General features: G+C 49.6%; 1 protein-coding gene across 4 annotated transcripts in view; it reads right to left on the minus strand.

Annotated features, from left to right (window-relative positions):
• The window catches only part of TENM4 (teneurin transmembrane protein 4), a 718,843-nt gene that overhangs the window by 142,447 nt on the left and 558,486 nt on the right, over window positions 1-17,910 (minus strand). For all 4 annotated transcript variants that reach the window (XM_087868192.1, XM_087868189.1, XM_087868191.1 and 1 more), the window contains 2 exons: window positions 7,198-7,299; window positions 4,979-5,173 (listed from right to left, as the gene is read on the minus strand). In XM_087868192.1, the coding sequence (XP_087724318.1) occupies window positions 4,979-5,173; window positions 7,198-7,299 (297 nt within the window). The remainder of the gene's footprint in view (window positions 1-4,978; window positions 5,174-7,197; window positions 7,300-17,910) is intronic.

A 17,910-nucleotide genomic window follows, 5' to 3' on the forward strand; every position in this document is an offset into this window, starting at 1 on the left:
ACCCCCCAACATTATATTCACAGGCTTTGCACAGCTTCTCCTCACGCACTGGGTGAACTATACAGCCGTAGCTCACAGCCAAGCAAGCCCTTCAGGGCTCCTAGTGCCCAAGGTCAAGGTGGTCTCAAGAGACCTACCCAGAAATAGAGAAAAGAGAATAACTCTGTGCGTTGCCTGTTTTGTGCACTAGAGGAAGTGCTTTACATATATGATCAGATTCAGTTTCTTCCGTAACCCAGTGAAGTACTGATGAGGAAATTAAGGCTCAGAGGCAAAGAAGTTATGCCAGATCATACAGTTAACCCTGCCAGAGAGGAATCTGAAGGTCTGTCTGATTCTGAAGTCAATATTTGTTACTGGGGCTGATTTTCCTAAATCAAAGCTTTAGCTATGGGGCTGCAAAAATGAACAGAGACCTCTAACCTTCCATAAAGCCCTGCATAGGAAAAGCAGAAGGAGAGAGTGGAGGGCCAACTTATCACATGGCTCCTGCTCACATGGCAAATGCAAAAGACAGCAGAGAGAAGACAGAGTTGGCAAAGGCCGGTCCAACTCTACCAAAAAGTTGTGAGGTCTGTCTTTCATTTTAGGAAGGCAGAGGATTCCTGTTCCTCTTGTAACTGTAGGAGAGAGTGGTGTCCTGGTAGGGCTGCAACACGTAGCAGTTGGAAAAAGGGTGGACGGTGCTGCAGTGAGTGTGGTCAGCTTCCTCCAGGAAGCCCTCCTGAGGAAGCCCTATGATCCACAGGAAGGAACTTGGCAACTGATCTCTGAGGTCCTAGGTTCAAGGGTCACGGGACAAAAGGCAGTGGTTCTAGGACCACTGTCAAGTCACATACCTCCTCTGAACGTCCCATGTCAAAATTATCTACCTCTCAGTTGCTAATGAGGACACTGAGGATTGGAAAGGAGTGTGTGAGCTAAACTGTTGCTAAGAAGTTACTTTTCCATCCTATCAGGACATTCAGCGGCATGACTTAGGCAAGCTGGTCAGAGGTGCTTTTACTTTATTTCTTTATAATTCAGACATGATTTTACTTCATTGACTAATTAAATTTTATAACTCCACATATTTGACTTTTGCAGAAAAGATGGGGAAACCTGGCCCAGGTATGTTAAAGTCGGAGACACAAATGGACAGAGACTGTACAAATGGCCACATTCGGGGAACAGAGGGCCTGTCTGAGGGCCAGCTTATCAAGACGGCGCTTTTACTTTTTAGATCTGGAAAAGGAGTTCAACTTAATGACCTAAATGAGAAATCAGGAGGTCGAAGCCAGGAGCAATCATTTGCTAAAAACAGAATCACGGGAACGACAATAGCAACGACCACAATAATAACAATTAGTATTGATGTAGTCTCTCTTCTGGGCCATATTTTGCTATTCGAGCCTTTACATACACAGTCTCATTTAACCCTAGCAACAATTCTTTGAGGTAGATACCATTACTATCCCCATTTCACAGCGGAGCAAATTAAAGCACAGAGAGGTTAAATAACTTGCCCAAGATCACACAGTGCTAAGTGGAGGAATTTAAATTTGAATCATTCTTCCCTGGTACACATCTCTTGTTATTTCTTCTGTAATCTTACTGGTTCAAAAATACACACATACATGTATACAGATGTAAATGGTTAAAAAATAGCAATAAAGGCAAAACAAAACAAAACAAGAAAAGAAACAGAACAAAGTAGAGAATTAATAAAGCCAAACAAAGGCAAAGAATCTTCTCTCGCAGTCTCTGGACACCACTTCACAATGGTTAAAGCATGACCCATTGGAGTTCTTGGTAATTAAAAATCATAAAAATAATAACAGTGATATATTTTCATGACCAGCCTCACATCTCAGAACCTCAGAAGGATTATTCTGGCCCATTAGGCTACTATGATAACTCCCCAGATCCAGACAGCTTTCCAACTTGACAGGAAATGACTCAGCAATTCCTGTCCCGAGGCCCATAAAGGTATTTCCCGTTCTGGGGGTGCCTGGGCCCAGGCTTCGGGTCGACGCTGTCTCTGAGGCGCCCTCGAGGTTGAATCTATAAATCTGTGCTGTTAGCGAGCAAGCCGAGAGGGGGCCAAGTTTAGCAAGAGGCCCTTGGCATCACAGTCCTGCTCCTCAGACACAACAAGTCTCATGGGGACCCAGGACCAGCAAAGTGAACCCCACACTCTCAGAAGACGGTCCAGGCAAGGAATGAAGACGAGACGACGCTGCTGACAGGACTACCTCCAGGCTCTGAGTCACCACTTCTGAAGGGCTGCTTGGCAATGTGGGTGTGGAGCGCAAGAGAAGACTCAAGGAGGACTGCACCTAACAAAAACACAGCTTGGCTGAACTCCCCGAGCGAGATTCCTGCAGGGATGACGCTGTCCTTGCTGACCTGATACCTACGGCCATTATCTACGCCACCATGACACTCTGCTAGAGATGTCCTCTGTGGGCTTGGGATCTGCCCTCACTTTCTGGGGCCTCTGGGGTGACGGGATGAAAGTTGTCTTCCTTCTATCATAGCAAGAGGGTTTCAGAAATGACATTTGTTTCCCTGGGAGCTGTGGGTCACATTGGGAGACCCAGCCGGACTGGGCGGGGGGGAGTTCTATGTTGAAGGAGTAGGGGAGAAGTTGGCAGGGAAATGCGCCGAACTCTGTGTAGAAGACAGTCTAACTTGGTTTCTGCTTAGAAGAGGGCCAACCAGTTACCTGTTTTTCCCTCTGCAGAGCTTGCCATCCAAGCCAAAATTTCTGGCAGAAGCTTAGCCTGTTAACGAAATGAGGAGGCCTGCACGGCCAAACTGCAAACACAACTCTTCCCCCCAAATGTTCCCTGCTTCAGTGATCACACAAGGTGTTAGATGCTCTTCAGGACCAAAACACAGTGTCACTTTGCACTGCAAAAGGCCTAAGGTGTTCTCTTCTGCCCCTCCCCCACCTCCCTCCAAGTCCTGTTGGCACGCTTCAGGCTTTAAAAAATACGGGGCAATAAACTTCAGAAGAAGAAGAGGGAGAGAGGAAAAAAATAAGTTTGTTAGCTGATGTTTTATAAACACTGTGAAGCCCGTCAGAACAGAGCTGAGGGAGGAGAGAGAGAGAGGAGTGGGGCGGGATGGTGGGGAAGGCCCCAAGAAGCCTCCATTATAAACACAAGGACTGTGCAATGATGCTTCACCAGAGAAACAGAAATAATAAAAGGAATCAGGACCAGATGGCCCTCCTCAGAAAAGAAAGGAGTCAAAACATTTCTTTTCAAATAGATAACATAAATCAAAGAGCTAAACAACTTTTTTTTTTTTCTCTTGTAAGTAAGCCTGCGCGCCGGGGCACTGTCCAGTGCCCGCTGAGCTGGGAAAGGGACATCGTGCCCTCCCCGGCCCAACATGACACGGTAGGCTTCGGGGTGGGACGGCCCCACTGCTTCAAGAGGAATCTCCTCTTTGTTTTTCTTTTCTTCTCAGGGCCTTCGCCTCAAGTGACTAAAGTGACAAGGGAAAGCGGATGAAGGTCACCATGGTCAGGATGAGAAAGCCAAGTTCCTTTGTCCCAGACGCTGGCGCCCCTCCGCTCTCAGACAGCCCACAGTAACCCCATCAAAGTTAATAGGTCTGAATCAGGACCTCCAGGCACGCTTGGGGTTTACAGGCAGCCTGTCTCAGAGAGGCGCTGCGTTTCAGACACTAATCCCTTCCTGTTCCCCACTCTTTTAGAGTGGCCCCATTATATTGGCTCTCCTCCACCCCCTTTCTTTCTTTTTTAAGAGAAATGATACCTTGAGAGAGGCCTATGTGTTAAATCCCAAATGGGTTAGAAGCTAGCTCTCCTTGGAGCCTCTTCCATCGGTCGCGAAGACGCCAGCGCCCTAGATGGTGGGCAGCGGGAGGGAAGCCTATTAGCATCGTCCACCAGTTTCAGCAGCGACTTCCACCCGTTTCCAAAGACCTTGGATAAAGTGGTTGGGGTGAAACAGGAAATATGCTTCAACTGTCCCCAGAATAATACTAATAATATAAGACCTAACATTTATGGGGCATTTATTATGTGTCAGACACTGAGCTAAGTGCTTTACATGGGTCATTTAATTCAATCCTTATGATGGCCCTCTGAGGAAGGGATTCCCATTTTATTGATGAGGGAAGCGAGGCTAGTTAGTGGCACAACCAGGACTCAAACCTCCATCTGATCCCAGAGCACGCACCCTTAAGAGCCACTCTATATTGCTTGTGAATAAGACCCTTCTCATCTACAAGCCCCGTGCAGGCAAGAAGAAAGAGGGCTCTGAAGTAAGCAGACCTGGCGGGGTCCCAGCCCTGCTGCTGGCTAGCTCCGTGACCCCGGGCCTGCCACTGCCCTTCCTCAGGCCACGGAAATGCTCATTATCTCACCAGAGGAGACTGTCTAGGGAAGAACGGTGCACGGTAAAAGCAGAAGCTCACTTTCTAGCCCCCACCACACATAGCTGACTTCATGAAGGAGAGACACGAGCTCCTATGGGCTACACGCGCACACGCCTGTGCTAACAGAAGGCAGAGTCTGAAGGTCTGTAACACTCATATGTGAGACGTGGAGAGGATATGAGCTGAAGGGGAGGAGAAAGAACCTGGGCTGTGGGGCTGGAAACACTGGGCTCAACCCCAGCTCTGCCACCTCCAGCCGTGTGACCCTGGCAGGTCAGGTGAGTATCTGAGTCTGGTTCCCCTAACTAGAACGGAAATAATTACCTCGTCCCATCGGGGTTGAGGTTCAATGATCTCAGGCCTCCAGGACACAGCCTGCATACAGTAAGTGCTCCACATAGGACGCCTCTCTTCCCTTCACCAGCTAGGACTCTGATTTGCCTGTCCTCTTCCGCTAAGCTAATTTTCGCTGCTGGTGGGTGCGTGGCTTGGGGTGGAGCGGCGCCCTGCCCCCTGGAGGCGCTCCCGGCGCCGCGCCGGCCCGTCCCAGGGCCGGGTGCTGTAGGTGCTGCCGCGCTCCTACCTTCCTCGCAGCTCTCGCCCTTGTAGCCGGGGTTGCAGATGCAGGTGCCCACGATGCAGGTGCCGTGGTTGCTGCAGGCCACGTCGATGCACTGGCTGGTGGGCACATCGCACTCGGCACCCTTCCATCCGCTGTGGCACAGGCACCGGCCCTTCATGTACTGGCCGTTCCCGCTGCAGAGCACGGGGCAGGAGGCTGCGGAGACAGCACGGGAGGTCTGGCGTGAATCAACGCCCAGCGAGGCCCACCTGCCTTTGTCCCTTCTCCCTTCGGCCTGCAGGCCGGACCAAGAGCCTCAAGGGCTTTGCCACAATCCCCATGCGTAGCCATCTGTCTGCGTCTCTTGCTTTATTTCATTCCAGTTTAAACGCAACTGGAATCATAGGCTAGGGTGTGCTGTGCAGGGCCTGGGGGAGCTAGTGCCCACTGAACGCTGCTCCTCCCCATCCCCCTCGTAGTACGGGTGCAGCACGTGGTAGCCAGGACCCCGACGCAGGAAGCTTCCACCTGTTCCTTGGTCTTACTGGAAAAGACAGCACTGGGCCTCCTGCCTGCCCCAGTCCCTCCTCCAGCGCTCTCCTGACAGCATTCCAGTTTGCTCCTTTCACCCTTATCTGCGGCACCACTACTGTCTCTCTAAGCCAGCGAAGCTCAGCCTGTCCTGCCTTTCGGGCTCCACTCGAGCCCCACACACTACTGCCCCCATAAGAGAAGAGCTGAGCCCGACGTGGCTCTTTAAAGTATTATCTTCCCATTCTGCCTCTCAGCACAAAGCGTTTTGTGCCATCCGGATGAAGGACACTATATAAAAATAAACCATACTGCACTGTGCTCTCCGAACCTACCAGCCTTACCGAGATACGATAAGGCTGTTCTATACGTGACTCCCACGTTTAAGTGTGGATGGGATGAGACAGTAATTCTCGTCAGAGGGAATGACCCATCTCTTCTCGCTGCACCACCTTCCCCTGGCCCCCACCTGGCTGCTTTCCCTTTAACGGCACTCAGCAGGTAGTCACTGTGGTTCTCAGGACTGCAGCTCTGCTGTCTCAAACCGAGTCTCTTCCACATTAGGAAGAAAGAGAAGAAGCCTCAAACGGTATCATGTCACGTATCATGTCACGGTATTTGCTGGGCGCTGAAAAACCATCTCTGCCTCCCACTGATGAACGACTATTCAAGGGTCACGTCTGGATTCCAGTGTCACCCCATCCAGAGAGCCTTTCCTGGTCCTCATCGTGTCCAAGGTGACAGCCGCTTCCCGAATTTAACCTTGCTGCAGCGTGTTTCACTTGCTCTGTCATTATCTACTTACTTGTCTGTCCCCCTGACCAGACTGAGAGCTCCTGGGCTAGGCCTCGCTCAGTGCTCTAACCCAGTACCTAGCACGGGAACAAGCCCTAAAGGGCACTAAGCAAACACCTGCTGAAGGCGTGAAGAGGTGGGAAGACCAAGGAAAGGAGGCATTTCAGTTTCCCAAGAGGAGTTCCAAAGCCTCCGGACTACAGAGCTCCTTTGGCCTTCGCCCTGTTAACTCTTCCGAGGACAGAAATGAAGGCCAATGCACAGGGTACCTCATGGGTAGCCTTTTAGCCATCTCAGTAGAGGTTAACATTAGCACTGTCTGTACCCAGATATGAGGCAACATTAGGGTCCTGCGTGGAGCAAAGCGGACCCCCTGCAATCCCTCCCCTCGGTGGTCTCAGTGAAGATCCCAGCAACAATGGAGCAGTAACGCAGGCCCAGCCACAAGGCCAGAGAGACCACACTTGTGAAGTGACCGGCAAAGCCCCTTGGCACATGTCCATTATATTTCAAGAATCAAAAAACAAAATGAAACAACCCCCCCCCCGATAAAAAAAACCACCAAAGGCATTTGGCTAAGGCTGAACACTCCCCAAAAAGGAAATCAACTTTTTAAAAGGACCGCCACTGCCACTTCCCCTGCCCCCACCACAGACACAAGGTTCACGGTGGCTGCCCCTGTAACAGCGGGTCCTCCCGACCTCCCTGGTCGTGCCCCTGTGAACAATGGGGCTGACGCGGCCATGACTCCACTGCGGACCCCTCTCTCAGGGCTTCCGAAGAACGGCCCTGGGGGGCCCTTCTTGTGGGAGGCAGGAGGAAGCCTGGGGTCCTGCGCTTGCTCTGGGAAGTGGGACACGAACCACCCACAGGGCCGGGGGAGTAGGGATCGCACGCAGACACACAGGCCTCACCTCTGCCACAGTCGGGGCCCAGGAAGCCGAGGAAGCAGTGGCAGGTCCCAGAGATGCAGTCCCCGTTGCCATAGCAGTTGCTGGGACAGTTATCCACCGACTCTGGCGGGGAAGAGAGAAGGAGAGTTGAAAAGAGGCCTTCTTTACCCAACAGAAGACCCAGGAAAGCCAGGGCCCATACATTCGAGCTCTTCTGGCCCAGTCACTGAAAGGAAGCGGCAGTTAAAAATTATACGTTATTTTTACTCTTAGTGCATCTCAGTTGACACTAAGAGATGTGTTCTGGAAAACATCTGCCTGAACCAAGCTTTTATATATCAAATTTGCATCTACAAATGCATTAGAAATTCCGCAGCTAACAGCACCGGGGAAGACAGTGTTCACTGTTAGCAGCGCTGCTCTGTGGAGGCCGGGTGATTGGGTGAGTCTCATGGTCGTCTTCACACTTCCCCTGCTTTACATTTTTCTCATAATGGGCTGATATTCCAGTCACTTGTTCTTTTTCCATAAAGCTACTGGGCATTTGCAGACTGGTCCTCTCCCATCTCAGGTTTTTCCCCTGCTGGTCAGGTGCCCGCTGTGGCCCACCAGGCTAACACGACAGCCTGGAGGCCAGTCTCCCACTTCCTCTCTCGCTCCCTACCCCGATTCCATCACCACTCAGCAGTCTGAGCCAACTCTCGGAAACAAATCTGATCCTGTCATTCTCCTGCTTAAAACCCTCCGATGGCACCCCATTTATTGAGACAAAAAAAATCCAAGCTCTCTCAAAAGGCGCAGGAGTTTTCTTTGGTATTCCCTTTGCTGTACCCGCATCCCCAGCATTGTGGCATATGTGGTCATGCCCGTCTTCTGCAGGGATGGGATTTTCTTTTCTTTCTTTTTTTTTTTTTTTAAGATTTTATTTATTTTATTCGACAGAGCTAGAGACAGCCAGTGAGAGAGGGAACACAAGCAGGGGGAGTGGGAGAGGAAGAAGCAGGCTCATAGCGGAGGAGCCTGATGTGGGGCTCGATCCCATAACGCCAGGATCACGCCCTGAGCCGAAGGCAGCCGCTTAACCGCTGTGCCACCCAGGCGCCCCTGGGGATGGGATTTTCTCAGACTCTTCCTACTACTGTTGCTATTTCTGTGTGACCTGACAAGGAAATACGGAGTTCATGTAAGAAAGATTTGAGCAAGAAAAAAAAAGAAAAAAACAAGGTCACTGTTTTGTAGCTTCAGGTAGTAAACCTGGTACCTAGAAAATCTGTTTATTTGGAACAGATTGCTTCTCAATAGTGCTGGATGTGGTATAAAGGAAAGAAGCCCCTCTCTACTGAAGCCTCCTTTGTGCCACATGTTTCCACAAAGGTTACCTCATTTCACTGTCACCAAATCTGCAAGCGTGTATTGTTACTTCTATTTAAAAAAAGAAAAAAGAGGAGGCTCAGAGAAAGATGAAGTGGCCTGCTTAGAACCATGAAGACACTGAGACCTGGAGGCAGGATTTGAATCCAGGACTCTGGGCCTCATCTTCTTCAATGATACGGTGCCCTCTGAGCCTCGAGGGAACTCACTCCACAGCAGAAGCCTGGAGAAGGAACAAGGTGACAGGTCTATGTACAGTAAGTCTGGTCCTGAAGACAGCAAAGGATCCTGCTGTGAGGTAGCAAATTCTAGGGCTTTCGGGGTTTAAAGGGATCCAAGAGACCATAGCCTAATGCTCTCATTTAATAGTGAAGAAAATTGAGATGCGGAGAAAGGGTGGTGACTCAGCCAAGGTCTCAGAGTGAGTCGGCAGGGTCAGGCTGGGGGGACAGAGTTAAGGGTTCAGCCTGTTGTCTTAGCACACGGCTACAAGTCACGCAGCTAAGACTAAGGCCTCTGCTAAATGAGATGTTAGCATCGAAGACATGGGTCTTTGCCCACAGGAAATCTGCAGGCTAATTGGGAGAACAAGATGACAGCTGTCACCCAGGCAGCGGCATGGAAGCTGTGCCTGGAGGTAAAGACACCTGGTTCTGGGGCCCATCTTCTAGTATCAGGCTGGGGGGCCTAAACTAACTTTCTGCCCCTCTCTGGGCCTCACCTCCTTCCTATATGAAATGAAGGCTATAGCAGAGATGAGCCCTAGGACTGCTTCCTGTTCTAAAATTTTATGAGTCTATAATTAATTAAGAGGGCAACTGTGCAGAAAAGGTGTCCAGACAAGGAAGGGCATTGAGCCTTAAAAGCAAAAGGGCAATGGCAGCTGATGTGGGACAAAACCAGCAGAGGGAAAGCTTCTTGGAGGAGGTGGGCCTGAGGAATGGTTTGGGTATGGATCGATTAGGGAAAAGACAGAGGGAGGGTGAAGAATTCATAGCGTGGTGCATTTCCTGGAAGTCTTTTCCCAACTGTCTGCCATTATTAACTTGGAAACTACTTAAAAAGGATTCAGGAGTTCAAATTACGTGGGGGTGCCTGGGTGGCTCAGTCGTTAAGCGTCTGCCTTCGGCCCAGGGCCTGATCCCTGGGTCCTGGGATTGAGCCCCGCATCGGGCTCCCTGCTCCCCTGGGAAGCCTGCTTCTTCCTCTCCCACTCCCCCTGCTTGTGTTCCCTCTCTCGCTGGTTGTCTCTCTCTCTGTCAAATAAATAAATAAATAATCTTTAAAAAAAAAAAAAAAGTTCAAATATGTGGTTCCTTTTGTGAATGGGTGGGAAAGTCCACTCACTTGATGTTGTCCCTCTTGCTAACAAGAGCTGCACTTTACGTGAACACAGAGTTAAGAACAAGAGGGCCCGATCGAGCAAGCGCTCTCCTTACAGCACAAAGCCGTCTGGGCCTTGGCGGAGCGAGGCTCACAAGCCAGGACCCTGAGCACTTCTGCTCTCCCTTGGCTTTGCCTGGAAGAATCCATGCTCCTACTGCCTTTAAGTTAGAAGTGTCTTTCTAGACAATGACTTTGGAAGTTCCTTTCTGAATATGCTTTTAAAAATAAGAATTTTGAGGGGCCCCTGGGTGGCTCAGTCAGTTAAGCATCCAGCTCTTGATCTCAGCTCAGGTCTTGGTCTCGGGGTCATGAGTTCGAGCCCTGTGTTGGGCTCCATGCTGGGAGTGGAGCCTACTTAGAAAAAAAAAAAAAAGAATTTGGAATAAAGTTTAAGCAAGATTATGTTCACTTTAAGCTACTGGTTGATGGTCCAACCGGGGAGGGTAGGTTCCACCTTCAGCACTGCAGAAGGGGTACAGGGCAGAAGCAGGAAGTCTGGCTGCCAGGTCCCGTTCTGCTACTGCATGGCCGTGGGACCTTGGCCATGTCACTTGATCTCCCCGCACCTGTTTCCTCATCTTCACACTTGCTCCTTGCATGGCAACACCTAGTCCTTTCAAATCCAGCTCAAATGTCACCTCCTCTGAGAAGCCTTCTTGACTTCTTAAACAGGCTAAGTTACTCCCAGGACTTTGTCTCCCTCACCCCTATTAAAGCATCATGTAATCTACATTGTTGCTCTCACTGAGAGAATTCAACCAGATGATCTCAGAGATTCCCCCCCCAGATCTAAAATTCTCTGGTTCAGTGCTTCTCAAACCCAGGAGTATAAAATATGTCTCTTAATAAATTACCATAGTTACTAGCTGCATTTTCACAGGATCAATTGCAGATAAGTGTTACACACTGTCTAGATTTTGATTTATGAAGTCTGCAAGATACAAACCTGTTAATCATCTACCAAAAAGCCTTCACAGTGAACCAGTGAGGAAAATACATTTTCTGTGACTGAGTGCGGTGCTGTTTGCTACGTCTGACAGAATTCTGAGAAGCCTGTTTGCTTCGAAACTTGCCCCAGGCTGTTGGGGTCAGAGAAGGCAGAAGTTTTAGCAGATGCGGAATAATTTTACGATAGCAACAAGGAAGTCGAAGGGAGACATTTAGAGAATATTTCTTTCGGACGGAATGTTCACGTCTATAGCTTTTCTTCCATTTGGAAGGCTTTCAAGTACTTGGGGCCCACTTGGGACCGCACAAATAATGAGTCTGCACTAACCAGGTATCTCTGTACCAAACATGAGCACACAAGAGACACTCATTGGCTTGGGAGAAGTGTGAACTTTATTGCATAAATGTTATGTTTCCAATTAGTGTCTGGTGAATTCCTTCCCCCCATCGTTCCTCCCTGCTTTGCTCACGTTCCGACTGCAGCTGCCTTCCTTTAGCAGAAGGGGTACCTTTGGACTGCTCAGACCGGAACTATAATTGCAGCTGCCTATGAATTACTGATTTTCATAATCAGGTGGATGGTATGCTGGGGGACTGGGGGAGGAGGGCTTTTCCCCTGGCTTTTGTTTTTCTCTCACAACAGTGGGTCCTGCCAGCAGATTTAATCTTCAGGAGCTTGTTTCTTCTCTCAGTATTGGAATGTGGAGTTTAAATGCGTCCTTAGCGTCCTTAGCTCGTTCTCTGGATATGTGTTGTGAGTGGGTGTGTTCCCTGGATCTGGTACGAACTATTGTTCGACATACAAAGGAGCGTCTGCAGAAGGAAGAGAAGACAACGCTCCTTCCTAGAGCAGACGTGGAAACCCCAGACGCCTCCGTGAACCCATGACAGTGCCTCACTTTGTCTGCTCGCGACCCTTTCCCAGGCAGAGCGCTAGCGCTGCTGTGAAATGAGACGGCGAAAGGGGGTCAAGTCAAGGTCAAGGTGAAAGAGGATCACAGTTGATAAATACATCCTCCTGCTCTGGGGTTGACGTCCGGGAAAGCCTGCCTTCAGTTTCTACCGTTTGCTTTCCATTTTTGCAATCCCAAAGCCTCACTTTGTAGGAAACAAGGAGAGACCACAGAAGAAATCCTGCCTGGAGGGGGACTACGAGGCAGGCTGACTGCCCACTGGACTCCTGCTTCACAGCAGTCACAGCAGAAGAAGAAAGGAGGCTCTTCTCTTCCAGCAGCTCACCATGGCCATCGGAGCCTGCTGACGGATTCCGGCACCGAAGAGAGAAGGAATCAGCCGTGAGTGGTGCTGGAGCTCACCAGCCATCCTCCGTCTCTCTTCTCCACTCATCCAGTACTTATCCCTCCCTTCCAGCGCCTCTTCTATCCCTTGTTCCCCTGTGATGCGTCCCAGCCAACAGAAGCACCTTCTTCCACTGCTTCTCTTGTTGCTCCTTAAGTCGTAAATGCGGGTGTCAGCAACTCTTTCGGAGCAGTTGCTTGAAGAACCAAGGTCTACCTATTACGCAGCGGAGACCCACTCTCTGGTGCTTCCTTTTGGCTTCTCTGTAGGATAGATGTTAATGCTTCAGGCAAGAGGAAGGAACTCGGACTCCGGGACGGTCAATTGCATGACTGGACGTATGACCTTGACGGCAACTAGAGAAATGTATACTTTAGGTTACATCTATTACATCTTCTTTGATCCTGGAAGGGGATTAGGCTTATTACTGGCAACAAGGAAAAGAGAGGAAGACAAACTAGATGGCATAGCGGGGATTTAATTCTACAGCAACTCAAGGTGGAGAGACGACTCTAACAGAGACTCTCTCATGTCCTCCAATGGAACCACGAAAGGTGCACATGGATTTTAACTTATTCTTCATAATAATTGTGAGCAATGGGTCCCTTGGCCGTTATTTTACACATTTACAGCTCTCAGATGGAGACTGCGAGCTAAAGTCACCTTCTCAAGGTCACACAGCTGTAAGGGCAAATCTGGTAGGTGAACCGGGTTCTATCTGATGCCAAAGAAGCCAGAGTCGTGGTATTTGGCCTGAACCAGAGCATGGGCTCTGGAGCCAGAATGCCTCCCGCTAGCTCTGTGCCTTTTGGACAAGTCGTCTCCACATACCAGTTTCCCCATCTGTGGAATGGGGTTAATAATAGCACCCACGTCACAAAAAAACAAAAACAAAACAAAACAAAAAACAAAACAAACAAAAATAATAGCACCCACCTAAGAGAGTTATTTTGAAGAGCTAACGGCGTAGCAGTGTGCATGTGAAGAGGTTTGCTCAGGCCTTGGCAGACTTGCTATTTTGGTTTTAAGGAAGGGTCACACATGCCTTTCATTTGTGAACCAAAGCAACATACTAACTTGGTCTAATGAATCCCAACAAGGCCATGTGGGCTTTTGGAGGTGAACGCACACGCATATACATATAAAGCACACAGCAACTCCCCATGGTAACACAGGAAAGCAAACAAGCAGTGTGTTAAATGCGAAGAAGGCAGGGTGTTCGGGTATATTCCCTCCTGGGGAAAAGCACTATCAAAACAAATTAAACCTGTTGTCTCCCAGAAGCCCAAACACAGGCAGATTCATGCCAACATCTGAAAGAACTTGTCTCCCTGTGTACTTGAGATTGGCACTGGGAAGGTGCCAGGTGCTGCAAAGCTGTTCCATGGCCTGGGAGGTGTTGGTCCCTGTAGGCGCCCCAGCTCTGCGTGCAGATGATGGGATTCAAAGGCCTCCAGTCTGCAACAGTCTAGGTCAATGCAACGACAAAAATTTGACAAAGCCCCTGACAGCCTGGGCTTAAAGCCAGTTCTGCCCCGGTATTTGAACTGGGAGATCTGTTCTCAATCATACCCAGAAGTTTACCAACCACTATGAAGAGCAGCTGTAAGGAGGGGGTCTAGGGAAAAAAATGATGATTCCCTTGATTATATTAAGTTTTGGTTATTTTTGTTAATTCTTTCTTTGGGGGGCACACAGAGTCTCACCAATGAGACCATGAGCTCCTTGAAGACAAGCCTCAAGTCTGGTTCCCCAAAAAGTCTGGTGTCTGCTACACACAAGGCAAGTACCCAGTAATATTCACTGTGTTGAGACACAAGGGGAAATGGAGGAAAGAGGGCAGGAGGCACACGGCACGACAGTCAACTCCGGAGAATGCCTGGTGGCCAAACAAAGCTATCGTTTCCTTGCCCTACAGTCTCCGACGTGCCATGCCTAGAATCAAGGGACTGGGAGGAAGTGCAAGTCTGTACTGTCCTCTCAGACCATATCTGGAGTTCAGCAGTTCACATCTGGGAGCCACATTTAAGAGACGGATAAGACGAACTTGAGCACGCTCGTTGAAGAGCAATGAAGAGAAGGATAAGAGGACTTCCACACACATTTCACATATAGAATTCCTGAGTGGCTCAGTCAGTTCAGCTTCTGACTCAATTATGGCTCAGGTCATGATCTCAGGGTCATGAGATCGAGCCCCGTGTCAGGCTCTGTATTGCGTGCTGGGCGTGGAGCCTGCTTAAGATTCTCTCCCTCTTTCTCTGCCCCTCCCCTGCACTGTACCCCCCACCCGACACCTCACTCTCTCTCTCTCTAAAAAAAAAAAAATCCTGAAGGAATTGGGAATTTAGCTTACTCAGGGGGTACTGACCTCTGTTTAAAAGTATCTGAAGGGCTATTATGTAAGATAAGGACTGGACTTTTGTGGTCCTAAATTAGGTTCATTAGGGCCAACAAGTAAGGACTACAGTCCTATGGAAATGGACTTAATTCCAAACAAGAAAGAATCTTGTAAGAGTCAGAGCAGGGTGCTATTTACTTTTGTTGGGTCATATTCTGTTGATGTGTGTGGAACTGCCCATATACTATAAACTTCCTGAGGGCAGGAAACGTGTCATTTGCTTCTGACTCTTTAGTCAATAGTGCCATCCTTGCTCACAGCAGGTCTTTGGCTGAATGACAAGATGAAGGGACTGGGTGGCCCATAAGATCACACCTTCTCAGTCACGGGCTGCGTTCAAACTGATGACCGGCAGAGAGATTGGGGCGGCATTAAAAATAAGATTCTAAACCTGAAACCTTAGGATTCCGTGAGTCATGCGTGAGGGAACAGGCCTGGACTGTATCGAGAAACTTGGGTTTTAGTCCCACTCCTGCCACCAGCTCATTGGGTGACGTTGGCCAGGCCCCTTCCTCTCTTCAGGTCTCCCTTTTCATGTACAAAATTAAACTCACTGAGCACGTATTTACTGAGCACCCACTCTGGCTCAGGAAGGGTTCCAGTGAAGTGGATGGCTTCGATCATCTTTCAGATCCAGCCTATGGTCTCACGGATGAACCCGAATTATCAGTTGTTAGAATACTACACAAACATGAAAAAGTGGAGAAATTCCTCATATTTAGGGTTTGAAGGGGAAAAGGAAGTTTGCTCATTGAAGGGCTGACTTTAGATTCTCACACCTCCCGTCTGTGCCTTCGGATAGCTAGCATCATGTCACCATCGTCCTGCGAGAGGGGCTGCGAGGCCGAGTCCTCAGGACAGGGCTGGAGAGCAGGCAGCTCCCTGGCTTCCAGCTAAGAGCCCTTCCTCTGCTCTGGCGGCTGTTGGCAGAAGCTCTCACAGGTGTCAGAGGCCCCCTTGTGGACTCTAGTTCTGCTGCCTGGCCTGGAGAAGGTTGCACATGCGGTCTCCTCCCCTGTCCCGCGAGCACAGGCCAGAGAGGACACAGAGACACGACATGGAGATGAGGCTGTGCTGTTCAAGAAGAGAAGGGCCTTCAAAAGAGAAGTACATGTCCACATGTTTGGAGACACTTTTCCTTCCCTTACAGATCTATCCATCCTCCACCGGCAGCTCCTTCCGAGGAGTAATGCCAGGGGGCCGAGACGCTGTCACCTCCTCGCTGGCCACAGCTGACTGGCCTGGGGGGAGCACCCGACCCAGACCGACTCAGGACACAGGCGGACTGGCGCTCTGTGATGGGGCCTGGTGCACAGAAGATCTGGGCCCATCAGAGACCCACTCTCTAGTATTTGAACTAAAATGCACCCCGGGAGTGTGGGGTGTGAAGTCTCAGTTAACTCATCTATGAAACGAGAAAACCGTTTGCCTTACACAACTGCCACAAAGATGAAATAAAGCCACTACATACGTATGAGTCCATGTATACGTATGTATGCGCACGTGTGTGTATACAGACAGGCACCTGGGACACAGGAGGCGCCCAGGAGATGTTGCTTTACTCCCGTCCCTTGTACAGTTTCAGTGATAAACCTTTAGCCTCTGTCAGTTAGCTGAAGGGCTTGTTAAAACATGGACCGCTAGGCTCTACCTCCAGAGTTTCTCGTGTCATAGGTCGGGGGCAGGGTCCCTGGTGATAGTGATGCCCTTGGGTACCCTGGCTACCACTCTGAGAACCAGTGGTCTGGAAGAAAGGCTGAGACTTTGCACACACATCTATCACAACAAGCCAGCGAGGACAGAGAGACCTAAACTACGCGAGAACGCCGTAACGTGTGGACCACTTCCAAGGAGGAGGGCCTGGTCCTCCAGGAGGTAGCACTGGCATAGCTCTTGAAGAACAGGCAGCCTTTTGAAATGCAAAGCAGTCTGGGCAAGATGCGGGTCGAGCCAGAGCCAGATTCAGAATAATCATCTCTGCTGCTCCCACGCAGCGACCTGCTGATCGGCATGCCAACTTCATGTCAAGTCTGTCTTTAGAACAAATTATGTAAGAAATCAGGTTTTTAAAAGCTCTACTCAGCTGCTGGCTAGAGAGTTCCATCTAATGAACATCACTTCGTGCTGAATTATTCTGTGATGACAGACAATGGAGGAACAGAAACATGCTCTGCGGGGGTGGGGTGGGGGTGCTGCTAATTATTCTCCCATCATTTACCCAGGCTTGTCACCAAGCTCGATACGGCTCGCGAGCTACACGGAACACCAGGTCAGCGCAGTCTGGTCTGAGAATGCACAGAACTGTGTAAAGATGACCTGGAGACCCGCAGGTTAAGAACACCCATGGCGCCAGGACTTCACCTGGAAAGTGGAAATGTCTGGGCTGGATTCCCTTTGGCCTGGACCACTGTGTCGGCATTCTGAGGGGACTTCCGCCTGCAGCCTTGTCCCTTTCAGTCTGCCCTATACCTGCAGGCCCGGGCTGTCATTCTGGAACTGAGCGTCTTTGGACCACGGAGAGGCCGCTGCTTCTCAGCATCCAGAGTAGGTACCACAAACTGGAGGTCTATGGACACTTTTGCTTGTACAGTGTTTAAAAAGTCTGAGTTAGTTGCCAGGATTTCTAAAAAAGGAGAGCTCAATAAAAAATCTCAGCGGTGGCTTTTCCTGAAACACCGGACGATCCAGCATGGCAACGATCTCTCCTCATTGAGGGGAGGCCCAGACGCTGCGGTCACCTGCTCGGTCCCCAGGACATCTGAATATATGACCCTGGCCTGGAGCAGTGTTTCTAAATGTCATTTACTTGGGTACCACCTGTACGCTGTTGCCATAGGCACATACTATCTGCCTTATTATTCACTTAGTATTTTGGGCTCATTTATTGTCTTAAATTCATTTAAAACAGAAATTTGAAATAATAGTTTGATATACCTAATTACATTTTTTCCAGCATACTAAAATAAATACATCATTTTTGAAAGAGAGTCTGTCCATGTATAATGCAAAATCATCTCAAGAAGTATACCGTAGGAAATGTTAGAGAGGAGAAAGCCCAAATTTCTGGAACCGGGAGTTTAAGGCTCAACTTCTCTTTCCAAAATATCTTCTTTGCCACAAGGGTCCTCCTCATGGCCTCTTCATGCTGCTGCCAAATTGCTCCCCAGCCCTTGCCAGACCCACACCCCCTTTCCAGCCAACACTGACCGCTGCACCTGCGAAGCATGCTCCCGGCCCCCATACACACGTCCAGGACCTGACTATCCTTCAAGCCTCCTGGGATACCTTCTAGCAAGATGGGCCTTTCTCTCCCTCATCTGAGTCCTGATGGC

Source organism: Ursus americanus, chromosome 16 (genome assembly GCF_024610735.1).
Source record: "Ursus americanus isolate L20-20 chromosome 16, mUrsAme1.1.p, whole genome shotgun sequence".
NCBI lineage: Eukaryota > Metazoa > Chordata > Mammalia > Carnivora > Ursidae > Ursus > Ursus americanus.